The following is a 27,481-nucleotide window of genomic DNA, read 5'->3' as shown; positions in this document are numbered from 1 at the left end:
GAATCAGATGAGATAACTAATATGCAAACTATAAATCCAAGTACTAAATTCTGACCTTTTATCTCTCTTGCCCAAATTCCCATCTAAGGGGCCTGGGGAGTCATGCCCTAAAAGTCAGAAAATCTCATCAGATGGTTCTATCTAACCCCATATAAAGTGGCTTACTTTCCAGGCTGACTCTGGCATCACATCATGTGACAGATAAAGAAGGAAATCAAAATATTTAGCCCCAAAATATGTTTCTTTGCCATATTTTGAAGTGGCCCTGAAAAGCCATTTTCATTTTTATTGGGAGAAGATTTGCATTTGTAAAGAATCTCTTAACATAACTAGATCTTTTCTCTTCCAGATCCTCCCAGTCCTGAAGAGACTGACTGATAGTCTAACACCTGAAAAGGTGAGAATAGAAAACATTTGCCATCTGTTATCTCTAAGGGTGGCCACCTATGATACTTCATCTACATAATAAGAACTTTGATCTTCAAGACCCCTTATCTTAACCCAGAAATTCCTTTCTATTGATTGAAGTTTTAAATAATAACTTGTTCAACCAATTGCCAGTAAGAAAATCTTTGAATCCACTGATGACCTCTAAGCCTCCTCAACCCACCCTGACTTCGAGTTGTCCCGCCTTCCCAGACCAAACCAATGTCTACCTCACATGTATTGATTGATGTCTTAGGTCTCCCCAAAACATATACAACCAAGCTGCAACCCAACCACCTTGTGCCCATGTTCTCAGAGACTCTGCCTCATGCCATGGTCACTTATGTTTGGCTCAGAATATATCTCTTTAAATATTTTACAGATTTTGCTCTTTTCATCAACAAAACCCAAGTCAAATGCAAAATAGACTATAATCATTTAGAAAGAAGTATAGACATTGTCTCTCAAATGGTGGGAGGGCTTATTATTAATTTTCATATGTTAAATTGTTTTATAATTTTGTTGATAGCTATCTTACAGTCTTCCAAATAGAAGCACAAATTTCAGTACTATTAAGTGATGAGTATATTTGATACATTCAGGTGTAATTAATAGTCATCAAGAGTCTATTTTGGACCAATAAATTTGCTTATTTATATTGGGTAGGCACCGACAAATACAGTACATGATGTTTTCTGTAAGAAGAGGCTATAGAATACAACACAAAATGATGCCATTTAGAAATGCACCAATGAAATTTGTGAGATGGTTTGCACTGGACCATTTTATAATAAATCAGTGATTCATGAAATATAAACTCAATAAAGATAGATGCCAACTTTCGTAACTATTTAAGAAACAGCCTGAAGATTACATTAAAATGCCTTCCAAAATCACACTCTACAACTCAGATAAAACATAAATAAGCAGTTTTTGCAGTATTGAGATGAAAAAACAAATCCATTCCATGAAATAGTTTTTTAAATACAAGTTACGAAAAATGGTAGTGTAACCATGATTTAAATTATAATAATATTTAAAATTATTTCCCTTTGAAGATTTTAAAGATTATATCTGAAGCATATTTCCTTTCTTTCAGTACTACTCTTCTATAAGTATAAAGAGAAAGCTTTAGCTTGCTACATTTGTATAATCTATGTACCTTTAAAAAATCAAAGTTATTATGAAAAGATAGTGTCTCAACTTAAGCAGCATCTGTCAAATGGGATTTTATAAAGGATTGAGAATTTAAGAAATAGATATTTCTAGACTGGTCATCAGAAATGATTTCATGCTTCTACTGCCACCTTCAATACATAATCACAAAAATGTCAGTGATAAAGTCATAATCCCTGCTCAATAAGTCAAGCCATGGAACCTCAGGCTAAGTGAAATTTAAATCCTTTAAAACTTTGATTTTACCACCCTTGCTCATAACTGCTTGGAGGGTTTCTGCTATTTTTCTTATTAGTAAATATTTTTATCTGTAAGTTATTTTCTATGTGATGCATGGCCTATTGCATACTCTATTCCTAAGTATATGATATGAATTTTGTTATTCTTTAATTCTTAAGACGGCATTGAGGAGTGGGGCTGTATTTAACATGCACACACAAACACACACACACACACAAGAAATGGAAGGATAATAATATATAACAAAAATGTGTGAGTTATTCTGCTTAAGAATATCAACTTCTGCTACTACAGCAATGTTTCAGAATTTCATTTAATTAACAGAGAGGTCAAAAGGCATATTGAAGGCAGACTATTTAAAACCAGATAGATCTGTATTTAAATTCTAGCTTTGTAAGTAGCTAAAACCAAAAAGAAATTCAGGAAATTTAATTAATTTATCTCAACTTCAGATTTCTCATCTGTAGTATCAAAATATGTATACTTTCCTACCAGATATCTATGATTTTGGAATGTGATATATGACACAACCTGATAATATTAGTGACAATATGTCTACTTGTTCTTCCATTCCATTAGACACATTAGTAATAAAACATTGGTGTTAATAGGAATGAAATCCTCAAACATTTACTTTTGACCTATTTTGTCTGAGTTTCACTGCTTTCGTTTCAATATGCAATCCTGCTAAGGTGAACCATGACCTCCATGTCATTTAATGCAATGAGTCATCACGCTGTTGGATCTACCATAGCATCCAATATTGTGGCCTCTTTCAAAATCTTTTTTTTTTTTTTTTGAGATGGAGTTTTGCTCTTGTCGCCCAAGCTGGAATGCAGTGGTATGATCTCGGCTCACTGCAACCCTCCTGGGTTCAAACGATTCTCATGCCTCAGCCTCCTGAGTAGCTAGGACTATAGGCACACTACACCACACTTAGCTAATTTTATATTTTTTGTAGAGACAGGGTTTCACCATGTTGGCCAGGCTGGTCTCAAACTCCTGGCCTCAAATGATCCGCCCACTTCAGCTTCCCAGAGTGCTGGGATGACAGGCATGAGCCACCATGCCCGGCCTTGTCTGTCATTTTAATTACTCAAAATCCATAATCTGGGCCGGGCACAGTGGCTCACACTGGTAATCCCAGCACTTTGGAAGGCCAAGGTAAGCAGATCACTTGAGGTCAGGAGTTTGAGACTAGCCTGACCAACATGGCAAAACCCCATTTCTACTAAAAATACAAAAATCAGCAGAGCATGGTGGCATGTGCCTGTAATCCCAGCTACTCGGGAGGCTGAGGCATGATAATCTCTTGAACCCTGGAGGCAGAGGTTGCAGTGAGCCGAGATCACGCCACTGCACTTCAGCCTGGGTGACACGGTGAGACTCTGTCTCAAAAATATAAATAAATAAAATAACATAAAATTCATAATCTATTCCACAGCTTGCAAAGCCCTGCGCAATCTAACATCTGCCTTCTGTTTCAAGCCCTCCAAGGGGCCAAGCTCTTTCCTGCATCTCCGTGAGCTCCGCCTCTGCCTGCTCAGGCCTGGCACCTTCTCCACCTGGCAGTCCTCAGCCTCAGGCCTCAGCTCCCCACACAGCAGTTCCTCGCAGGGGCCTTCCTGACTTGTCAGTCAGATGCAGCTCCCGTACTCTCTGGCTATTCAAAATGCAGCTCTCAGCACACCCTGTACTTTTCCACACTGCATTTACCACATGTGCAGTTGAGAACATTTCTGTAATTATTTGATGTCTGTCTGCACCAAGATTTTAGTGCCAAGAGACTGGGCCACGTCTGTTTCACTCTGTGTCCTAGAACAATGTCAGGAACTTAAGGCAGTTCCTAAATGGTTGTTTAATTAACAAATGAATGAATGAATGAATGAATGGCGGTCTCAGCAGGGTGTGTGAATGCTTCTGTTCTTCCCTCCATTGGTGGGCTGGGCTGGTTTGGAGACTGCCGAAAGGCTGTGTGCTGCAGTGGGTCAGGAGACCTGGGTTCTAGTCCCAGCTGCCTCACTTATGGGTTCTATGACCTTAAACAAGTCACTTAACTTAGAGAGCTTTGAAAAGCAGGAACTGTGACGTGTTCATCTTCCTGTCCAGAGCAGCTGGCATGAGTAGGAATTCTGCAAGTGAATGAACAACTCCAAAGTCTAGGCTGTTTCTTATTCCAAATTCCCCCAAAATCCACTGGCAACCGGACTTTTGGAACCTAAACTGCAACCTGGGCGGGGCGGCATCTCTACAGAGAGTCGATGTCTGCTGCGGTCCCTAAACACACATACACGGGGAGTGGAGCTGCTGGCAACTCAGGCCAGTGCCCTTTCTCTTAGCAGGGCTGCCATTGCAGGGCCTCATGTGCAACACAAAAGCCCAGTTCCTGAGGCCTCTTCAGAGTCTCCAGGAAAAGGGTGAAAAGGTATTTAAACCTCTATGAGGTAGGGCCGGGCGCAGTAGCTCACGCCTATAACCCCAGCACTTTGGGAGCCGAGGCGAGCGGATCACTTGAGGTCAGGAGTTCAAGACCAGCCTGGCCAACATGGTGAAGCCCCATCTCTACTAAAAATACAAACATTAGCCACTGTGGTGTTGGGCATCTGCAATCCCAGCTACTCAGGAGGCTGAGGCAGGAGAATCTCTTGAACCCGGGAGGCAGAGGCTGCAGTGAGCTGAGATCGTGCCACTGCACTCCAGCCTGGGGGACAGAGAGAAACTCTGTCTCAGAAAACAAACAAACAAACCCAAAAAACCAGCAACAACAACAAAAAAACCGTCTATGAAGAAACTGTCTATGAAGTGCCAATAGACTCAGTTATTTTGACTCAATTTCTCAGAACATGCTGGGGCATGAACTCAGCCTAGCAGAAAGAAAGACGTATATTTAAGGTAAAAGGTTGAAACTAGGGGGACAGAGAGCCTATAGGTCTCTGTCCTGGCCTTCAGAGAAGTGGCTCTGTGAGCTACACGATGTGCATATTTTAAGCATTTAACAGCACCGTCAAATCAGAGAAAAGATACAGTAGCAAAACCACCCGTTGAGCATACAAAAGGCCAACCACTTCTTGTCCTCTCATTGCCTCTTGTCCTTGGCAATGAAGACACAAATCACTCACGTGTCAAGCATTGTCAGGCCAGCCTCTGCCAGGCCAGCCTCTGCCTCCACGGCCGAGCCCAGAAACCAAGGGCGTGGCGGGACTCACAGGCAGGGAGCGGTGAGGCAGAGCCGTCGGCTGGAGCGAGCCCCTGTTCTAGGGCCATGGCCCTCGGGGTCCGTTCATGCAATAAGCCACATTCTGAATACACCAAGCCAGCCCTTGCAAACCCACAGGAAGCACAGGGTGGCTTTTTAGAGGCACGAGGATCCTTAGATGAAGGGATATGACCCCGGGCCAACACAAGTGCCATTCCCGGTTCCATCAGCCTCCTTCCCCGTCTTCCCAGGCCTCTCTCTCAAGCACGTCTTTATGGCTTTTCTTTTTTTTCTTCTTCTTTTTTTTTTTTAGACAGAGTCTTGCTCTGTCACCCAAGCTAGAGTGCAGTGCTGCCATATCGGCTCACTGCAACCTCTGCCTCCCAGGTTCAAGCGATTCTCCTGCCTCAGCCGCCCGAGTAGCTGGAATTACAGGCGCCGCCACTATGCGTGGCAAAAATTTTTTATTTTTAGTGGAGACGGGGTTGGCCAGGCTGGTCTTGAACTCCTGACCTCAGGTGATCCACACACCTGGGCCTCCGAAAGTGCTGGGATTACAGCGTGAGCCACCGCGCCTGGCCCTTTATGCGTTTTCTACTTTACACCAGATGCTGTCTCGTTTCATCCTCATGACAACCCTACGTAGTAGCCCCTTCCCCCTGGGCTCAGTTTGCCGATGAAGAGCCTGAGACTCCAGAGCCAAAGGGTGTTGCCTGTGCTCCCCGGGCTGCTAAGGGTGTCGCTGACGCTGGACCTTTGAGTTTCAGCCCCTGCTCTTCCCTGTGCACCTTGCTGGTCATTGGCCAAAATTTGGCTGATTTTCCTGGCAGGACCTCTTGTCCAGGGATCCTTTCCTTCTGAGTGTCCTGGAGCACAGTGGGGTTTCCCAGAGGGGCAGAGGGGTCTGTGGAGAGTTTTGGTGTCCTTGGTGGCAAGCTGAGGTGGCCTGTCCCAGACTGACAGACAGACGGGGGGTTCTCCGAGGAGGGGCCCATAAAGACCCTTCCCCGCAGGGTGCACTGCAGCCGGCGTCCCCTCCCCTGCCTGTCCTGCACTTGCTCCAGCCTGTCACCTCCCCGGGGTCACTGATAGTGCTGGAGACCAAGGCCTATTTCGACCCAGTTGCCTTTCCCTGTGGCATGGAACCAGGACAGCCAGGCTTCCTTCTGAGTCATTCCTGCCTGGGGCGACCAGTAGACGCCAAATTTCCATTTGTCCTTGTCTAGCCCACCTCTGTCTGCTGTGCCTTATCCTTTAACCTTCGAGAGCCAGGGCTGTTCCTTAAGGAAACCCTCATTGCGGCGGCTCCTTTGTGGAAACTCTGGGTTTTTCCTCTGGCCTGGGGCTTCAGCGTGACCCAGCCTGGGTGAGGGTCCTGCCGGCAAGTGTGCAAGCAGACCCTAGACTCAAATATAGGCAGGTCATCTGTAAGCCCCCTCAGGGAGCCAAAAGGAACGGGGCTGGCTGGCTGCCAGTCCTCCAGCGGCTGCCCTGTGGGGGTGGGGGCTGCCCGCCTGCCCTTGGTGACTGCTTGTCCTGCCAAAGCCCTGGTCATGCCCGGTCAGATGTGTGGGTGCCATCTCCCAGCCACTACCACCTCCTCTCCTGGCCCAGCTCCTCAAATGACTCAGCGCTCCAGGACATGCCTAGCTTCTTCGGGTTGTCACGGAGACGCCCTTGCACACCAACAGTCCTTCGCCCTGGTCATGCCCGGTCAGATGTGTGGGTGCCATCTCCCAGCCACTACCACCTCCTCTCCTGGCCCAGCTCCTCAAATGACTCAGCGCTCCAGGACATGCCTAGCTTCTTCGGGTTGTCACGGAGACGCCCTTGCACACCAACAGTCCTTCACTCCTTCTCCAGGTCATGCCCCCGTGCTTTTTCCACGCCCACCCCAGGTCTTGCCCCTCTGGGCTCCTCTCTACAGACCCCACTTCCTGGCCCCACATGGAGCTGAGTGTCCAGCTGGTACCCAACACATTTGGGGTCAGCTTTAAATCGCAGATTTTGAAACTCAAGAACTTAGGCATCAGGAGGTCCAGCATTCACCACTGCTTTTTACACAGGGGACCGGGGCCCTGGGGAGACACCAGGCAGGGCCTGGTCACAGGGGCCAGAACGGTTCATGGCAAAGACTTGGCACTGGGGCTTCTAAATCCAAGCTGCCTCCCTGGCGCCCCAACCCCCAGCCTCGCTCTGGGAGTCGTGATTCCCGTGGAGACCCCTTCAACCACATCTGCAGGGCAAGGCCATGTGGTGGCTCCTTCCGGCCTCCACGTCCTCACGGTGGGATGAGCACTCGAGCGGGGGTGTGTGGCCAGGGTGGGGTGGGGGTGCTGGAGGGTAGGGAGGTGTAAGGAGGTGGTGGCAGTTTCCCTTGCCTGCAGCCAAGTCCTGAAACATTCCGAGGTGGAAGGGCCCGCTTCACCAGCATGGTTTCTCTTGCAGCCTTTAAACGGCATATTCACCTTCTGACTCACTCCCAGGAAGCTCCTCGAAAATGCGCCCCAGAAATATTTTCCCTCGGCGGATGTTCCCAGCCTGCTGGGAGGCAGGGCAGGAGCTGAGACTCTAACCCCAGCTTGAACTCCGGACCCCTTACCCTCTCCTGGACCCCAGACTCTCCCCCAAAGACTCAGACACCCAGAAATACAGAATGAAAACTTGGTCCTGAAGCCGGAGGGACAGCCTGGAAAGTGTGGGGAAGAGGATGGGGGCCCCCAAGGGAATGGCTCCCACAGGCCTGGCATCCCCTCCGCTCCCAGCTCTGTACATGGAGGAGCCAAGGCCAATGCCGGGGCTACGAGCCCCAGGGAAGGCCGTGACCCAAGTGGTGGCTTTTAAACCCAAGCTCAGAAGTAAGAAGCCCACGGCCAGCACCTCCCAGCCCTCTGCGCCCTGCCGCCTCCTCCGCACCGCCCTCCCGGCCGGCCTGCCCCTCTCCTCCTTGTCGCTTCCCTCGCTTGCTGCTGTCTCCTGATCTTCTCCTCTCTCCATTCCCAGGGGCCTCAGTTTGTCTGTCTCTCACCTGTCTCGTCGTCTCACCCTGTGGCTTTATATGAGTTTCCTTCCGTCTCCATCACCCAGCTTTCCTGGCATCCCCTCTACCTCCGGCTCTGTACACAAGGGTGTACATCTTTCTCCTTAACTCTGTTCCTCTTGCTCTGGCTCTGCCTGTCTTTCTCTCCACGAGTAAGCCCGGGCTCTCACCATGGATCCTTCCAGACATCGCCGGGCTGCTCTCTGGCCCTCTGTCCTCTTTTCTCTCTCTTTCGAGCATTCTCCCTCTGTCTTTCCCCTCAGATCTTGTCCCGAATCTGCCAATTCACGCCTCCTCTTCCCCACTTTTCTCCTCTTCTTATTTTTTATTTTATTTTATATTTATTTATTTATTTATTTTGAGACAAAGTCTCACTCTCTCTCCCAGGCTGGAGTGCAGTGGCACCATCTTGGCTCACTGCAACCTCCACCTCCCAGGTTCAAGTGATTCTCCTGCCTCAGCCTCCTGAGTAGCTGGAATTAGAGGCGCCCGACACCACGCCCAGCTAATTTTTGTATATTTAGTAGAGACGGGGTTTCACCACGTGGGCCAGGCTGGTCTCGAACTCCTGACCTCAGGTGATCGCCTGCCTCGGCCTCCCAAAGTGCTGGGATTACAGGCGTGAGCCACCGTGCCCGGCCTCCACTCTTCCTTCTCTCTCCCTCTTGTCTTCCTCTTCTTTCCCTCTCTGGGTCTGTCTCCACCTTCCCCCCATGTTGTCACATTCATCTCTTTCTCCTTTCTCTCTCCCTCTTTTTCTCTCTCTTCTCTTCCTCTTCACTGTCTCCCTTTCCCCTATTCTCTCTCTCTCTCCCCGGACCTCTCTTTCTCTGACAGCTCCCACCTCCCCCAAGTGCTCCCCGCAGCCAGCCTCACCTGCTGTCTCCATCACTTACCCGAGACCACATGTGGAAGGAGGCAGAGACACAGGCAGCTCAGGGGCACCCAGGGGACCCTCCTCCAGCGTGTCCCCTTCATGGCTGAGGCAGAAGTCCCCCTGGCTCCCTGGGGAAGCTCCACGGCCCAGCAGCTGCAGCGTGAGGAGCAGACGTGAGCCCGTCCCTCCCCTCAGGCGGCTGGCCCGAACCAAGTGCGTTTGTTTCTCCGAAGGGGCCAGAGAACCTGGGAAGAGGACAAAAGAGGGCGGGGCCCCACGCTAATCACCCCTTTCTCTCCTCAGCCCCACCCCACTCCCCCACCAGGAAAGAAAACACCGATACACCCATTGCTCTGCTCCTCATCAGCCTGAGCTGAGTGGTGGGAGGGATGGGAGGAGACATGGGGGAATGGGAACAGGTCACACTGGAAATGGGGGGGCCACCCTCCTAGCTGGGTTCCTGGGCCCTCCCCTCCCTCCCCTCCCTTCCCAGGGGCTGCCCTTGTCCCGCCAGAGCTTTGGACTGCTGGGAAGAATGGGGAAGAAAGGGCCCCAGAGGGAGCGACCTTGCGGGTGTATGAATGGGGGATAGAGAGTGAGATTTAAGCAGATCCCAGGGAATTGGGAAGCGCGGAAGCATGTGGGTGAGAGGCAGGAACAGAAATGCACTGTATGCCGTCTTTCGGAAAGGGGTGGTGTGCTTAGAATATCTGCTCAGTGCAGACACGTGGCAGACTCCAGACGCATGGCAGACTCCAGACGCGTGGCAGACCCCAGACGCATGGCAGACTCCAGACGCGTGGCAGACCCTCAGTGCAGATGCATGGCAGACCCCAGACGCGTGGCAGACCCCAGACGCATGGCAGACTCCAGACGCATGGCAGACCCTCAGTGCAGATGCGTGGCAGACCCCAGAAGTGTAGCAGAACCTCAGTGCAGACGCGTGGCAGACCCCAGACGCATGGCAGACCCCAGACGCATGGCAGACCCTCACCAGATGGTGGACTTCTTCTTTCCAGGGCAGGGAGCTGGAGCCAGGGTGCAGGGAGCCCGGGACAGTCTGGGAGACTGGCCTGAGGGAGCTGGCATGGACAGTGGGTTGAAGGTGGAACCTGGGTAGGAGGGAGCGACTGTAACCTCTGAGGAGGTGGAGCTGCTCCTGGAGACCTGGGGGCTCTGCTCACCCCAGTTCCACCTCTTGGAACTCACAGGCACAAGCGAGGAGGGACAGGGACCCCAAGCAGGTTGTGAACGCGAAGAGGGCAGTTGGTGTAGCTCTCAGCAAAGGAAAACGGGGATACCTCCGCTCCCCTCTTTGCCACAGTGTGAATCTCTGCTTCTGATTCCTCAAGACTTGATTCCCGAATGTGGGGTGTCTGTGGGGTGACTGGTCCCAGAGCAGGGACCTTCGATGCTCAGACACCGTGGGGCCCAGGACAAGGACTCAGGGTTTCTGCGTTCCTAAGCAGAGCCAGCCTTGTCCAGCGAGGAGTAGGCAGCTGACGCTGCGGTGCCGTCTCCGAGGGTCATGGAGGCCCTGTGACTTCTTGCTTCTAGAAGCTGAAAGTCTGTTCATGGCCCCAGGCCAAAGCCTGGGCCACGCCATAATAATGCGGATACCATGGGGAAGTGGCATGGTCCCCCAACAGTCCCTCCAGCTCTGGATGGACGAGCTGATCCCGTTCTTCCTGGAGGTAAGAAAATCATAAAGGTAAAGAGGGATGTGGAGCATCCTGTGGGCGCCTGGACAGGGCAGCAGGAGGGACCTACTGAAGGGAATTTGCAGACACTAAGGCCCAGCTTGGCCTTCGTGAACATTTTGCGCTTTTTTTTTTTTTGAGACGGAGTCTTGCTCTGTTGCCCAGGCTGGAGTGCAGTGGCACCATCTCAGCTCACTGCGAGCTCTGCCTCCCAAGTTCATGCCATTCCCCTGCCTCAGCCTCCCTAGTAGCTGGAACTACAGGCACCTGCCACCACGCCCAGCTAACTTTTTTTGTATTTTTAGTAGGGACGAGGTTTCACCATGTTGGCCAGGTTGGTCTCGAACCCCTGACCTCAGATGATCCGCCCGCCTTGGCCTCCCAAAGTGCTGGGATTACAGGTGTGAGCCACTGCACCCGGCCCGTGGTCATTTTTCTATGTCAGCTCTTGCTCATGGGTCCCCCATTACCTTTCCACAGGTTTTGTTTGGTGACGCTTTCAGGACCACAGTTTTCCATCTCTAGAGGAGAAAGAAGCATCCAGGTGAGACCAAACTAAGCACTGGACATCTTGTTGACTGAGCACAGGTAGCTGACCTCTTTCCAATGCCAGGAAGGCGAGGCTGCTGTGACGGCCAAGACTCCAGGAGGGCGTTACAAACCCAGGCTTGATCCCAGCTCTGCCACCGCATCGCCACAAAGTCACAGCCTCTTCGAGCTGTTTTCCTCGTTCATCTGTAAAATGGGGATAACACCTATCTGAAAGGTTGTAGAGTGGGAGTGAGCCTGTAGATGCTGAGGGGCTGCGGGAGTGTTAGGACACCTGTTGTGAGGACACCTGTTGTGAGGACACCTGTTGTGAGGACACCTGTGGAGGAACGTGGCTCCTCCTTCCATCCGGGCATCATCCCTGGAGGGAGACACACAAGGCCAGGAGCCAGGATGCAGGAGGGAGACACACACGGGGCCAGCCAGGAGCCAGGATGCAGGAGGGAGACACACACGGGGCCAGCCAGGATACAGGAGGAGTCCGGAAGTGAATTTCCAGGCCCAGGTCTTTCGTGCATCCCCTTTGACTCTTACAGGATCCTGATTAGAAGCACGAGATCCTGGAGAACTGGGCGTGCGCGCTCCTGTTCACCTCTTCCCTGCCCACGCCCGTTTCCCTTCTGCTTTCCAGCTCCCCTCAACATGCCTATCTTCGAGTTAGGATGCGTCTGGGTCTCTGTGATAAATGGCTCTGTCTTCATCTGGGTTGGGTCACGGGACACCCATTTGTCCTTCCTTCTCCCCTCCCAAGGCATCTGATGGGGATAGAATGGGGTGAATGAGAGGGGACAAAATGAGTGGCTTCTCTAGTTCCTTGGGGCCAAAAAACCTCCTAGGCCCGCATACTGCTGGGTTTGCATAGGGGCAGGAGTCTGGAGTCAGTTGTAAGTTAATATTCCGTGGGAGGCAGGAAGAGCTTAGTGTGGGTGTGGGGTGTAAGTAAACTGGAGCAACGGTAAAAGATCATGAGATTCTCCCAGACTTGGCTTGAATAGACAGCTGGATTTGAGGCAGCAAAGCCAGGATCTCCAAGACAGATTCCCCTTCTAAGCTACCCAAGTAGGAGTCCCTCGTTTTTTGGGTCCCCTAAAATTGCTTACCTTTATATCATTTATGCCTCGTGCTGTGAATAAAGTTCAGTCAGACTTAGGACAATTAGGCTGACCTCGGGCAGGAAGCTGGATGTTTATTAAGTTTGATTTGCCTACTCAGTCTGGACTAAAAAGGTGTGTGGATTCTCTAGTCAGTGACCCAACATGAAGCCGGTCACTAGAGTGCCAGGCCCTGAGCCTGTCCCCATGGCCCCGTGAAGTACAAAGCGCTGCCCCACCTCTCATGTGAGCACACTGAGGCTCCAGGAGACGAGCACGTGCGCCCATCATCCCCGAGTCACGGGCCAGGTCGGGCCATCTAGGGAAACTGGAGAGTGTAACTCTGCAGTTACAGCCTTCTGGGCCACGTACTGTCCCAAAGCTGGAATTTGAGCTCTGTTCTGTCTGGCTCCAAAGCAAAAGAAGGGCAATCACCTGGGCTGAGTGCCCACGACATCCTTTGCTCCGGGTCCTTTCATGGTGGCAGGTGGAGACGGCCTTTCGGAGGGGCCTCGCTGTCCAGCTGCAAGGATAGTGGTTAGTGGACAGCCCCCAGCTGCTGGCCCCTTCAGGGTGGGCCTTGCCTTTATGATGAGCTCATGCTCTTCTCCAGGTGACCCTGTGGCCGATGACTAAGCAAAGTGGCATCACAGTGACCTCACCATTTCCACCCCACAAGACTCCTCCAACAGGCGGTCTGCCCCCCAGAGCGCCCCATGAGTAGGAGCTTTGTGGCTGTGTCGGCTGTGCCACATCCTCCTGCCCAGCCCGGCCTCCTTCTCCTCACTAGATGCCACATCCTCCTGCCCGGCCCAGCCTCCTTCTCCTCACCAGATGCCACATCCTCCTGTCCGGCCCGGCCTCCTTCTCCTCACCAGATGCCACATCCTCCTGCCCGGCCCGGCCTCCTTCTCCTCACCGGATACCACATCCTCCTGCCCGGCCCGGCCTCCTTCTCCTCACCAGGTGCCACATCCTCCTGTCCGGCCCAGCCTCCTTCTCCTTAAGCAGGTGCCACATCCTCCTGCCCGGCCCGGCCTCCTTCTCCTCACCAGGTGCCACATCCTCCTGCCCAGCCTCCTTCTCCTCACCAGATACCACATCCTCCTGCCCGGCCCGGCCTCCTTCTCCTTAAGCAGGTGCCACTCCCCTATAGCCGTCGCATTCCTTCCACCAGCTCAGCATTTGCTTCTGGGAGGACTCGACCCTAGACACTCACGTAAAAGAGGATGCCCATGTACAGATGTGGAAGCCGGCCCTCCGAGCTGGGATTCAGACCCAGGTCAGCATGACTCCAAAACCTGTCCTCTGCAGCTCCTTATTCCACAGTTCAGGCACGAGGTGGGTGGGCTGGAGGCCCCGGCACCTGCTGTATGTGGTCCCTGTCCGAGGCCACGGCGAAAGCAGGTGCCCTGGTACTAGGGTCACACAAAGGCCACTGTCATTCTCTTGGGACTCAGTTTCTCCTTTCTCTAAAAGTGCCAAGCATTCTCACACCAATTAGCTCATTTCCCGTCTCATCTCACCTCTGTGGTGGAGCAGGGCATGAGGCCTACGCACGCAACATCTTCTTACGGGCATCCCCGTGGAGCAGGGCCACCCCGGGGCACAGGAGGGCCTGGAGGTCTAGGGATCTAAACTCATTCCATTCACCCAGCCTTAAGTCAGCGAGAACATGAAGTCGGTGACCCAGCATCCAGGTCCCCGGATTTGCCACCTGTGTCCTTTGGTGGGGCTTCCCTTGGTAAAGCTTGAAAGAATAAGAGGATCTTAACATAATTTTAAAACTGGAAGAGACCCTGGTGACTGTGTCATCTGAAGTCCTCATTCTACCGTGGAGGAAGTGCGGGCCCAGAGAGAAGGGAGGTCCTCGTTGGCACAGCCGGTGAGCGGCAGGTGCATCCCGGAGCCCGGGTTTCCGGCGCCCTCTCTGTCTGCTGCCGAGCGTCCACGTCTGTTCGGTTGTTTTTGCACACTCCTGGCTCCCAGTTAGACCGCTGCTCCCAGGCGGAACCTCTGCCACAGGGGACACATACATGCGGTCACCATGGGGACCAAATGAGGGTGGGCCATCTTCTCAGACAGGGTGGGCCCACAAAGCTCTCCAACGCGGGGTTCTGACAGAAAGCCCAACCCAGGCCGAAAGCCATCTTTTAAAATAAAGTTTACTGGGTTTCTTTTTTCATTATAAAGTAATGCACACTGTCCACGGAGATATGAAAATACTTAAAAGTAGAGAGAAGAAAAACATCATCAATGTTTCACCACCCAGGAACAACCCTATTAATGCGTTGAGAGATTTTTGGCTTGTTCCTCATACATACCTCATATCCATAGTTTAAATCTATCATATCCTAGATATAGTTCGATCTCCTCTTTACCACCTAACTTTATTTATTTATTTATTTATTTTTATTATCTATTTATTTATTTTGAGACAGAGTCTCGCTCTGTCACCCAGGCTGGAGTGCAGTGGTGCGATCTCGGCTCACTGAAACCTCCACCTCCTGGGTTCACACCATTCTCCTGCCTCAGCCTCCTGAGTATCTGGGATTATAGGCTCGTGCCCCCGTGCCTGGCTAATTTTTGTATTTTTAGTGGAGACGGGGTTTCACCACGTTGGTCAGGCTGGTCCCAAACTCCTGACCTTGTGATCCGCCCGCCTCAGCCTCCCAAAGTGCTGGGATTACAGGCATGAGCCACTGTGCCCGGCCATGACCTAGCTTTAAACCTAAATGTCTCCCCAATTATTACAAAACTCCATTCACACATTTCTGAAGGCCACGTGATACTGCATTGGCTGCCACCATAACTGAACTAACTTGGACACTGGGTTACTCTCGGTGTCCCTGTTACAGGTAATGCCCAGATCAGAGGCTTTGTACCCAAAGTGCCTTCTGTGTTTAGGATCATTTCCTGAACCTGGAAGCAGAGCTGGTGTGTTCTGATCGGCGGCTCTGACCCTCCTTCTACAGTCAGAAGTCTGTGAACATGAGCTTGCTCTGTCCAGGACGTCACCACTTTTTTGGACAGTTGTGGTCAATTAACTCTTTTAATGTTGATGGTCTAATGGTGGAGGCAAAGCTGACAATGTAGCCGGGTGCGGTGGCTCACGCCTGTAATCCCAGCACTTTGGGAGGCCGAGGCGGGCAGATCACCTGAGGTCAGGAGTTCAAGACCAGCCTGACAAACATGGAAAAACCCCATCTCTACTAAAAATACAAACTTAGTAGAAATGTTGGTGGTGTGCACCTGTAGTCCCAGCTACTTGGGAGGCTGAGGGAGGAGAATCGCTTGAACCTGGGAGGTGGAAGTTGCAGTGAGCTGAGATCACACCACTGCACTCCAGCCTGGGCAACAAGAGCCAAACTCCGTCTCAAAAAAATAAAATAAAATAAATAGAATAATTATTCAGGAAGCCTAAAAATGATGGGTGGATTAAAGACTCTGCAGGTGGTTGGGAAAAGGTGGAGACCCCCTCCCCATCCCAGCTCTTTCCTGGGTGAGCTCCCAGCCACGATCCAGGACCAACTGCCAGGCCTCTCATTTTGATACTGGACACTATGCTTAGCCCAGGTGACTATCCTGAAGAAAGTGATCCAGACAAAATTTGAAAAGAGAAAAAAGGGAGTGAGATTAGCCCATCAGGCTGGAAAGTGAGACTTGTTCCTTAGTCCCCTTGCTCCCTGGGGAGAGGAGCCACCAGCTGAAGCTGGCCAGGGGACAGAAGAGAGGTCTGGTGAGCTCTGCTCCCCGGTGTGCATGGGCGGCAGAATGCAGGCAGAGGAGCAGCCCGGCAATGGACAGCCACATTCTCACGTGGTCCTGTGTGCCGGGCCCACACCCTCACGGGGTCACGAGCTAGTGGAATCTACACATGGAAGGAGGAGCATTTTAGCAACAGGGTCTGTGGCCCTGGGCATGACTGTGTGCTGGGCAACAGACAAGAATCAGTGAGGGCCATCCAGGAAGGCCTCTGCCTTAGTGTTCACAAACTTGGTGGCTTCAAACAAACAGGAATTTATTCTTTTACAGTTTGGAACCCAGAAGTCCAAAATCAAGGCATGGGCAGAACCACACTCCCTCCGGAGGTTCTGGGGTGGAGCCGTCCTGGCCTCGCTCCTGGTTTTCAGGGGTGGCTGGCCATTCTCCACATTCCCGGGCTGGCAGCCATGTCCCTCCAGCCTCTGCCTCCATTGTGTTGCGTGGCCATCTTCTCCCCTGTGCGTGTGTCTCTGTTTCCTCTTCTCATAAGGACACCAGTCACTGGATTAGGCTTTGCCTCAATTCAGCATGACCTCAGTTTAACTTAACTAATAACCTCTGCAAAGACCCTATTTCCAAACAAGGTCACGTTCTGAGTGACATGAATTTTGGGGGACATGCATTCACCCCAGTACAACCTCCTTGAAGAAAATTTGGGGCAGGGTAGGTGTATGGGACATGACAATAGATGATTCTTGCCGAATGATGACCTATTTGGGAAGACCAGCAGGTGTGCCCACATCACCCTGGGCTGGCTCTGGAAATCCCCCAAATCTCGGCTCTTGTCACCACTGCGTCAGGAGCCAGGCTGCGTGACCAAGGGACCAGCTTGACTATCCCTCGATCTAACTTCTTGGGTCACGAGGCCAGGCAGATGGCAGCCCCAGGAGCCCCCAGCTGTAGCTCATCAGGCCCATGCTGAGACCACCCCCTCCCCTGCCCAGGAGGGCAGAAGAGCAGGGCCCAGGCGGCACTGGCCACACCAGCCTCCATGGTTTCAGCCCTGCTCTTTCAAAGGTGGACCTGCTATTGACTGGAAGGTATCACATTCCCTCGTTTCCTTCCATAACCAGAGAAGAGGGTAAGGGTGGGAGAGGGGAGAGAGACAGGACAGTATATCTAAAAATAAACGTACCCCACCTCAACCTCAAGCATTCCACAGAAAGGTGTGTCCACCTGCTTCACCCACCTGTGACCCTCGTGTTCCCTCCAGGTGAGGAGGAGCCAGACCTGGACACTCTCTTCAGCCCACACATGCCAGACTCTCCCTTTAGAGGAAAAAGGGACATCTTACCAAGCCACACCCCTTGAAACTGCTTCCTCAGGTGCACCTGGAGTGTTCTCACTCCTCGGCCTCAGTTCCCACTCACACTTCCTGGAGTTGGAGGAGGGGGCAAGAGGGTGATGACTAATAAGCCTGCAGGGACATTGTCACTGAAGTGAAAGCTCAGCTTCCAGGGTCCGGAGACGGCTTTGGCCCCAAGGTGCCAGGGACAGCATAAACTGCCGGGACCTGGCGAGGCCCGGGGGCGAGCCTTCAGGCAACATCTAGCCTGGCCCTCCTGGTTTCCTGCTGGAGGAGCAGGGTGAGAGAGGGGCTACTGTTGAGCTGTAGGAGGCAGAGTGGGTGCTGGGGGAAAAAGCAGGAGCTTTGGAGTCACTGTGGGCAAGCCACGTCCTAGCTGAGCCTCAGTCTCCATGTCTGCACAGTGGGGAGAGTAGATGTAATTCCTATTAGCTTAGCACATCGTAGATTCTCAGCAAATGTTAGCGTCCCCACCCCACCGCCCCCCAAATGTGGGTATGGAAAGAGAAACAAACTATTTGGAAGGAGAATCTGGGGTGGTTCTGGGTGGAGGGCCAGATCACTGACATGATGGCGTGGCAAAGCCTGATTCTGGCTGAGGGAATCATTCTGGAAGGGTGAGGGGGTGGGTCTGGCCACAGGGCTCAGGAGACTGTTGTCCCTTCAAGGATCCTCGCAGACTGGCTGGGCCAGGTGAGCTGGTGTTTCTCATACACAGGTAAAGGTGTTTCTCATACGCGGGTAAAGGTGTTTCTCATGCAGGTAAAGGTGTTTCTCATATGCAGGTAAAGGTGTTTTCTCATATGCGGGTAAAGGGTGTTTCATGCAGCAGTTGGCAAGTTGGTAACTTCTTCAAGCACCGTGATTTCGAGATGGGGAGAGAAGTCTGTGAGAATGCAGTTTCGAGAAGCAGAAGCATTGAGTTCGAATCAGCCTACTGCCGAGCATAACGCACAAGGGCAAAGAAGACGGGGGTCTGGATTGGAGGGCTTCCTAAAATTCTGACACTATACCAACTCTCCAAGTTGTTAAAGCCTGCAGAGCCCAGATGTAATCTGACTGTGTGAGAGGAGTTAAATGTCAGCTCCAATATCTACATTATAATAATTGATACATATTACCTAAGAATCAATATATTGTGATGTTATATCATAGCATTTATTACATATAACACAGTTACTATTATATTAGCTTCATCTAAATATGAGATCTGCTTTTTAAAAAACATTTTATTTTTTATAGAGATAGGGTCTTACTTTGTTGCCCAGGCTGGTCTTTTTTTTTTTTTTTTTTGAGACAGAGTCTCGCTCTGTTGCCCGGGCTGGAGTGCATGATCGCTCTGCCTCCTGGGTTCAAGCAATTCTCCTGCCTCAGCCTCCCGAGTAGCTGGGATTACAGGCGTGCGCCACGACGCCCAGGTAATTTTTGTATTTTTAGTAGAGACAGGGTTTTACCGTGCTGGCCAGGCTGGTCTCAATCCCCTGACCTCAAGTGATCCACCTGCCTTGGCCTCCCAAAATGCTGGGATTACAGGTGTGAGCCACCACGCCTGGCCGAGATTAACTTAAAAAAAAAAAACTGCTTTAAAAACATTCATAAGCCGTTATTGCCTGGAAAGTCTTTGAATGTGTCATACCCTTTAACACGCACGGGCAGCCAATCCCCACAGCCCTGGTCACATGATGACAATTAGGCCACCTACCCTCAGTTATTCTGGCCCCTCTGCCAAGAGGCAGGCCCTCACCCAACTGACCCTACCAGCACAGGGGCCTGAGTGCGGCTCTCCAAAGAAACTGGATGTTGACATTCAGCCACAAGCCTGGCTTTCAGAGGAACCTGGTGTGGGAAAGACGCCCCCACCTCCAGCCCCTGTGCCTTCAGAGTCAAGATCACTGTATTTTGCATAAAGTATTAGGAAAAACCCAAACTCTTGCTCTTTGATTAGAGCCTCTCCTTCTTTCCCCACCAGCCCTCTGCAGAAGTGAGAGGCAAAACTAAAACTCAGGTGTTTTTATCCATATCTGTGAGTCTGTGTTTCTGTATAAGTGATCAATACATTTAAAAACCAATAACCTACTTTATCCTTCTGAGGACCTGAAATATGGTCTTTCATCAGATGCCTACAGAGGGTTAGGAAGGCTAGGAGGAGGTGGGGAGGGCGGGAGGGGAGCGCTGAGCAAATGTACGGGTTGGATCCAGGTGTGCGGACCAGACCTTGAACTAAGGAGAGCGCAGAGCCCCCAGGGACATGGGAACACGGTTGTCCTGGGTAGATGGCAGCTCCAGGAGCCCCCAGCTGTGCCTCATCAGGCCCATGCTGAGACTACCATCTCCTCTGTCCAGGAGGGCCAAAGACAAGCGGAGAAAGCAGAAAAGCAGGGCCCGGGTGGCGCTGGCCTCACTTGCCTCCGTGAGGTGGACAGGAGCCTCGCAGCCGTGGACTCAGCCCAGGCTAGGGCATGCCGGGAGCAGTAACAAGAATAAATGAAGCCGTGAAGCCAGGGCCCCTTTGGCAGGGCGCTTGTGCAACTGCCAACCTGCATAGTGCTGTGAGCCCTGGGACACGTGTTGGTGTTGACTCATCAAAATCCCGGGACTGTGCGGCTTTTGGGCACTGCTGGAGTCCAGGAGCTGGAGCCCAGGTGCTCTGTGTGGTTTTGGACACTGCTGGAGTCCAAGCTCTGCTGGGGCTGCCTCAGGGAGGAGGAAAGTTTCCAGAAGAGCATGAGGAAGAGCCTGCCGCTTGGGAGCAGCATCCTCCAGCTCTCGTGCTGGGTGGGAAGTGCAGAGGGGCTGTGCAGAGGGCTCTCATGTTTGGGGATTTTCTCTGGACGGCTGTTTTCTACTTGAAATGGGGGTCCTCAAGCTCATGGGGAATGAGAGAGGTGAGCAGGACCCAGAATGGGAAAGTCCTTGTCTGGGGGCTTCTGCAGGAGCCCCCTTGGCCCCTGGCCAGACACTTCCAGCTTCCCTCTGGCGCCCAGAGATTCCCCTCGGGGTCAGGCCCTGCCTGCCGGCCTTGGCCTCGCTGTCACCTTCCTGTCTCTCGAGAAGCCCTGCCCAGGTCCCCTGAAGGCCTGCAAGCTTGCCCGGAGGAGGCCCCTCCTCACATTGCCCCAGGGACTGCTCCCCAAGGCTTCCTTCTTCAGGGAAGAGGCGGCTCTCAGCCAGGGAGTTGTTGGGGCTGTTTCCAACCCAGGCAAACCTTCACTTCATTTCCTGCCCTCCTGCCTCCCCAGACAGACCTACGGGTGCCAGTGCCCCAGCCTCGCCTCCCCTGCAGCTCCCTCCTGGGCCAGGCGGAACACCATCGCTCCACAGTCCACTTACTGAGCTGAAAAGACCTCCTCGTATGAAGATCTGGGAAGGCCTGAGCTTTCACTGGCCTGCAAGCTCACAGGCGAGCCTGCCGTGGTTGAAGGACACTGGCAGAAGACCAGAGACCCTGGCCCAGGGCAAAGGACTCTGTCACTCACGGCTCGGCACATTGCTGTGTGAACGAGCTTCCTCTTCACTCCCGTTTCCTTTGCTCCCCAAACCCCACAGGGGCTACGCAGAGGCCCAAGTGGATTGTGTGGCACAGGGGGTTTGCTTCACCACCGAGGATCCCCGCGCTTAGGAAACGCTGGTCTCTCATGAGTGGCTGCGAAGCAAACCTGCCCAACCTTTCCCGGGGTAGACGTTATCTTTGTTACACGGGACAGCGAGCAAATCTCCCTTCTGCCCCAGAGGGAGGCACTGTCCCTGTGCGCCAAGACTTTCACTATATACACATCCTTGACAAGAGTCCAGAACAAAAGGCCATCGGCGCATCTGCTCCTGAGACTTGCAGAAATGTGGGAAACCAGTGAAAAACTGTCTCCCGACATCCGAGACCCAGAGGAAACCCAGGCCAACGGGCACAGGGTGCTGGCTTTTTCCGCTGCCGTAGGTTTCACCTCGGGTGCCATCTACCCCTGTTCCCCAGGTCTCCGTGGCCAGCACAATGCCCGAAATGAAACTGCCCATAAATAATTGAAAAATTCACACTTACCTCAAATTGTACCCTACTATGTCAATCATGTTGGAACAAATTAGCTTTTCTGAAACAAGAGTTATAGCAGAAGTAACTGCAATGCTCTGACGTTTATAGGTGTTGGCACAGATACTGTTCGATCGTAACCCCAGGAGGTAGTTACTGGGAGCCATTCTGAGGAGGGAGTGCTGAGGACCCCCCTCAATAAAGGGCTGTGGCCAAGGAAAGGGATCCTGAGAGACCTCACACAGAGTCCACCGTTCACATACGGCGCGGCTGAACTGTCCTGGCTTCCCAGAGAATCCAGAAGGCAAGGGCGGCCTCCCACAGCCCCCACCAGCCAGCTCAGGGGCAGACAGCCTAGTGGGGCCTTGCCCAGCCACCCACCTATCTATTGGCTAAAAAAGTGTAAAAACAAAAATCACTCTTCCCGTACTACTCTTTTTCTCCTTCCCTCTTTTTAAAATCCTGTTTTTGCTTTTGTTCATTGACAGCAGCCTAAAAAGTGTTCTTCCTCATATATGGGAGTTAATTCTTTTTGTTTTTTTGAGACGGAGTGTCACTCTGAATCCCAGGCTGGAGTGCAGTGGTGTGATCTCGGCTCGCTGCAACTTCCGCCTCCTGGGTTCAAGTGATTCTCCTGCCTCAGCCTCCTGAGTAGCTGGGATTACAGGCACGCACCACCACCCCTGGCTAATTTTTTGTATTTTTAGTAGAGATGGGGTTTCACCATGTTGACCAGTCTGGTCTTGAACTCCTGATCTCAAGGCTCACTGCAACCTCCGCCTCCCAGGTTCAAGGAATTCTCCTGCCTCAGCCTCCTGAGTAGCTGGGATTACAAGTGCCCGCCACCATGCCCGGCCAATTTTTTTATTTTCAGTAGAGACGGGGTTTCACCATGTTGGCCAGGCTGGTCTCAATCTCTTGACCTCAGGATCCTCCCACCTCGGCCTCCCAAAGTGCTGGGATTACAGGCGTGAGTCACTGTGCCCAGCCTAATTTTTGTATTTCTGGTAGAGACTGGGTTTCACCGTCTGGTCTGGTCTGAAACTCCAGACCTCAAGTGATCCGCCAGGGTTGGCCTCCCAAAATGCTGGGATTATAGGCGTGAGCCACTGCACCCGGCCTGACATGGTGAAAGTCTTAAGATTCTACATCTACTCCTTAAAATTTACTTCTAGGAATTCACTCAAAGGAAATAGCCAGCCAAGTATACAAAAATGTTTGCGCATGGCAGCACTTGGAAACTACCTGCTGGCTTACGACTGGAGTTTGGTTATTATAATGCATTAGTGCAGTGGAATATAAAATATTCTTTAAAATGATCCTGTGGAAGGCCAGGAGTGGCAGCTCACGCCTGTAATCCCAGCACTTTGGGAGGCCAAGGCAGGTGGATGAATTGAGCCCAGGAGTTTGAGACCAGCCTGGCCAACATGATAAAACCCTGTCTCTACTAAAAATACAAAAATTAGCTGGGCGTGGTGGATGTGCCTGTAATCCCAGCTACTCGAGAGGCTGAGGTGGGAGGATCTCCGGAGCCCCAGAGGCAGAGGTTGCAGTGAGTGGGGATGGCACCACTGCACTCCAGCCTGGACGACAGAGCGCGACCCTGTCTCAAAAAATAACAATAATAATAAACAGTAAATAAATAAACAAAATTTAAAGCTGATCTTGTGGAAAAATACAGTTGACTGTTGAACAATTCAGGGGTTAAAGGACGCCAACCCCCATGCAGCTGAAAATCCATTGATAACATTTGACTCCCCAAAAACTTAACTACTAATAGTCTACTGTTGACCAGAAACCTTGCTGATGACATAAAGTTAATTAACACATAATTGGTCTATGTATTATATCCTGTATTCTTACAGTAAAGTAAGCTAGAGAAGAGGAGCTGTTGTTAGGAAAATCATAAGAAGGAGAATATATTTATTATTCATTATGTGGAAGTGGATCATCACGAGGGTCTTCCTTGTCGTCGACGTCACACTGAGCCGGCTGAGGAGGAGGGGAGGGTCAGGGGTTGGTCCTGCTGTCTCAGGAATGGCAGAGGTGGAAGAAGATCTGTGTGTAAGTGACCTGCCCCGTTCAAACCCACATTGTTCCAAGATCTACTGTAAATAGCAATCAGGGGAAAGGTAATAAAACAGTGTGAAGTGACACGTTTATCAAATGGCTTATGCAATATGATCCCAACTTTTTTTAAAAGCTACATAACATGAAAAAAAGCCCAGAATGAAATGAACTAAGGTGCAACATTGGCATTCTCTGAGTGGTAGGGTTAGGGGTAACTTTCATTTTGCTCATTTTGCTTGTCGATCTTTTCAACACTAAGTATTATTTTATAATACAAAAGTCTTGTGGGTTTTTAAAATGAAGCTCTATCTTCCCAGTTGAGTTTTTCTCAGGTTAGTATTAACAGAAGCCTGACTTGCTTGAGAAGACGGCCGCTGCTGGTAAAGGGACAAGAGGAATCCAGGGAGGAAGGAGGCAGGAAGGAGCGGGGCCTGCAGAGAACCCCAGGCCGAAAGGACTCCCCAGGGCCAACCGGCTTGAAGCCTTCCCTGGACTTGTGCCAGGCACCGGGCACTGCAAAAAGCTGTGTGTCTGCACATGTAGAGAACTGCGTTATGAATCTTTTTCCTTTTTTGAGACAGTGTCTTGCTCTGTTGGCCAGGCTGGAATGCAGTGGTGTGATCACAGCTCACTCAACCACCGGGCTCAAGTGATCCTCCCACCTCAGCCTCCTGAGTAGCTGGGACCACAGGTATGTGCCATCATGCCCAGCTAATTAAAAAATGTTTTTTTGTGTAGAGACAGAGTCTTACTATGTTACCCAGGCTGGTCTTGAGCTCCTGACCTGAAGCAATCCGCCCGCCTCGGCCTCCCAAAGTGCTGGGATTACAGGCATGAGCCACCGCGCCCCAGGCAGAAATGTATTTTTATGTGAGTTGTAGTTTAAAAAAAAAAAAGTTGTGCAGTAAGACTCTACAGTAGCCCCCGCCAAGCCTTACTGTAGCCCCTACCAAGCCCTGCCCAGCCCTGGCTGAGCCCTTCTAGTAATAGGGAACTTGAGAACTCCCGAACTTTATGATGTTTCTTGACAATACAAACTGTTAGGCATTTTTATTATTATTATATTTAACAAGCGTTGGTTCCTCATCGTGCCCAGCCAGCTCCCCGCACCCCCTCTCTGGGGCAGCAGCTTAGATGTTGGGAGGCAGCCACTGTGTCACCCCCCAAGTCCAGGCTTGCCTCCCCATCCCATCCCCAGCTCCTTAACCACCCTCCACCACGAAGTTTTGAGCCACTTCCTTTTCTAAGGACACCCTCCCCACACCCAGGCCACCTGATCCATTAAAATATGATCTCCACCCTAGGACCGAGGCACCAAGCCAGGCCATTTCACTCATTTATTAACCCATAGGTTCATTTGCAGATCATTAAGTAAGCACTGGCCGTGTTCTTGGCACAGTGCTGGGTGCAGGGGAGTCACCCCAAGAACAAAAAAGGCCCAGCCCCCTGCCTTGGGGAGCCCCCCATTGGGTGGGGTGAGGCAAGTTGGCCCAGGGCATCTTTGTCACAAGGAAGCTGTGCTCCCCATGAGGGCTGGCTGAGGTCCGATGGGACTGATACTCATCCTGGTCATCAGCCGAGAGAAGCCAGCCAGCCTCAACTGCACAGCCACCGCCTGCCACCCACCCTCCAGCTCCTCTGGGCCAGCTCCCAGTCATGGCATGTTCCTCCAGCAGGCAGCCTGGGAAGGTGTAGACCTCTGACTCCCGGCTGGCCCCATCCAGGCTTCAAGGACTCCTGAGGGCCAGCGACCAGAATGACCACCTGAGAGAACGGACTTGCTACTAACTGTTGAACCCTGTCAGCGCCTTTCACGCCGCACACCTCATTTGTCATGTCCTTGTGTCATTGTTATTTTTAAAGTTACCATTCATTGAGCATCTCCTGTGTTTGGCCTCTTAATATATTAGCTCTCTCTCTTCTTCAAAATCTACTACAAACTATAGTAATCAAAACAGCATGGTACTGTTATCAAAACAGACACATCGACCAATGGAACAGAATAGAGAATCCAGAAATAAATACACATATTTATGGTCAACTGATTTTCAACAAAGATGCCAAACACACACTGAGGAAAGGGCAGCCTCCTCAATGAACACTGCTGGGAAAAAGATACCCACATGCAGAAGAGTAAATTAGGCCCTCATCTCACACCATATACAAAAGTAAGCTAGAAATGGATTAAAGACTTAAGTGTAAGACCTGAAACTGTTTCTTCTAGTAAGAAGAAAACATAGAAAACTCCATGACATTGGTCTGGGCCATTAAATTTTTGGATAAGACCCCAAAAGCACAGGCCACAAAGGTAAAAATAGACAAATGGGATTTTATCAATGAAAAAGCTGCTCCACAGCAGAGGAAGTGATCCACAGAGTGAAGAGGCAGCCGACAGAATGGGAGGGAATATTTGCAAACCATACTTCTGATAAGAGATTAATTTCCAAAATATATAAGGAATGCAAACAACTCTATAGCAAGAAGACAAATAACTGAATTTTAAAATGTGTAAAGGACTTGAATGGACATTTTTCAAAAGAAGACATACAAAGGCCAACAGGTGTATGAAAAAATGCTCCATATCACTAACCCTCAGGGAAATGCAAATTAAAACCATAATGAGACATCACCTCACTCCTGTTAGAATGGTTTTCATGAAAAGACGAAAGATAGTAAGTGTTGGGGAGGATATGGGGAAAAGGGAACCCTTGTACACAGCTGGGAATGTGAATTAGTACAGCCATGATGGCAAAGTTTGAAGGTTCCTCAAAAAATTAAAAATAGAACTACCATAGGATCCAGCAATTCCACTGCACTGTGGATATCCCACAGTGCATAATAAAAGTATATAAAAGCAGTGGTCGGCTGGGTGCAGTGGCTCACACCTGGAATCCCAGCCCTTCGGGAGGACAAGGCAGGAGGATTGCTTGAGCCCAGGAGTTTGAGACCAGCCTGGGCAACATAGCGAGACCCTGTCTCTACAAAAAATTTTAAAAATTAGCCAGGTGTGGTAGTTCATGCCTGTGGTCCCAGCTACTCGGGAGGCTGAGGTGGGAGGATCACTTGAGCCCAGGAGTTTGAGGCAGCAGTGAGCTATGATCACACCATTGCATTTCTGCATAGGTGACAGACAAGATTCTGTCTCTAAAAATAAAATAAAACAGGCCGGGTGCGGTGGCTCACACCTGTAATCCCAGCAGTTTGGGAGGTCGAGGCAGGCAGATCACGAGGTTGGGAGATCAAGATCATCCTGCCTAACACAGTGAAACCCTGTCTCTACTAAAAATACAAAAAATTAGCTGGGCATGGTGGCGGGCGCCTATAATCCCAGCTACTCGGGAGGCTGAGGCAGGAGAATGGCCTGAACCCAGGAGGCAGAGCTTGCAGTGAGCCGAGATTGCACCGCTGCACTCCAGCCTGGGCAACAGAGCGAGACTCCATCTCAAAACAAACAAACAAACAACAACAACAAAAAAAACATTGATTTGTTCAGCAGCAATAGAAAAATAATAAACTAAAATCAGTATGTCAAAGAGATGTCTGCACTCCAGTGTTCACTGCAGCAATATTCACAATAGCCAAGATATGGAATCAACCTATCAACGAACAAATGGATAAAGAAAACATGGCATAGATAGATGATGGAATACTACGTACCTTTTAAAAAAAAGGAAATTCGGTTTTGTGACATGGATAATGCTGGCCGATATTATGGGACGTAGAATAAGCACCCATAGAAGATAAATAATGCATGTTCTCAGTTATATGCAGAATGTTAAAAAGTCACACTCAGCAGGAACAGAGTCCAAAGGTGGTCACTGGAAGCTGGAGATGGAGGGATTGGGGAGACGTTGGTCAGAGGACACAAAACTTCAGTTAAACTGGAAAGATACGTTTGAAACTTATCCTTCGAAACTACTGCACACCACGGTGACTATGGTGAATGTATCATGCACTCGAAGACGGCTGATGGGGTAGATTCAAAGTGTTCTCATTCGAGGCTGGGCGCGGTGGCTCACACCTG

General features: G+C 50.9%; 1 protein-coding gene across 1 annotated transcript in view; it reads left to right on the top strand.

Moving 5' to 3' along the window:
- Window positions 1-14,613, top strand: part of LOC129033004 (uncharacterized) — a 65,484-nt gene extending 50,871 nt beyond the window's left edge. Inside the window, exons 4-7 of the mRNA XM_063661431.1 lie at window positions 11,136-11,199; window positions 13,086-13,350; window positions 13,473-13,577; window positions 13,953-14,613. Coding sequence (XP_063517501.1) covers window positions 11,136-11,199; window positions 13,086-13,350; window positions 13,473-13,577; window positions 13,953-14,050 — 532 coding nt within the window. The 3' untranslated portion in view covers window positions 14,051-14,613. The remainder of the gene's footprint in view (window positions 1-11,135; window positions 11,200-13,085; window positions 13,351-13,472; window positions 13,578-13,952) is intronic.
- Window positions 14,614-27,481: the final 12,868 nt, after the last annotated feature.

This window comes from Pongo pygmaeus, chromosome 2, assembly GCF_028885625.2.
Source record: "Pongo pygmaeus isolate AG05252 chromosome 2, NHGRI_mPonPyg2-v2.0_pri, whole genome shotgun sequence".
Classification (NCBI taxonomy): Eukaryota; Metazoa; Chordata; class Mammalia; order Primates; family Hominidae; genus Pongo; species Pongo pygmaeus.
The sequence above is the reverse complement of the archived record's forward strand: the minus strand, read 5'-3'. Positions and strand labels throughout refer to the sequence as shown.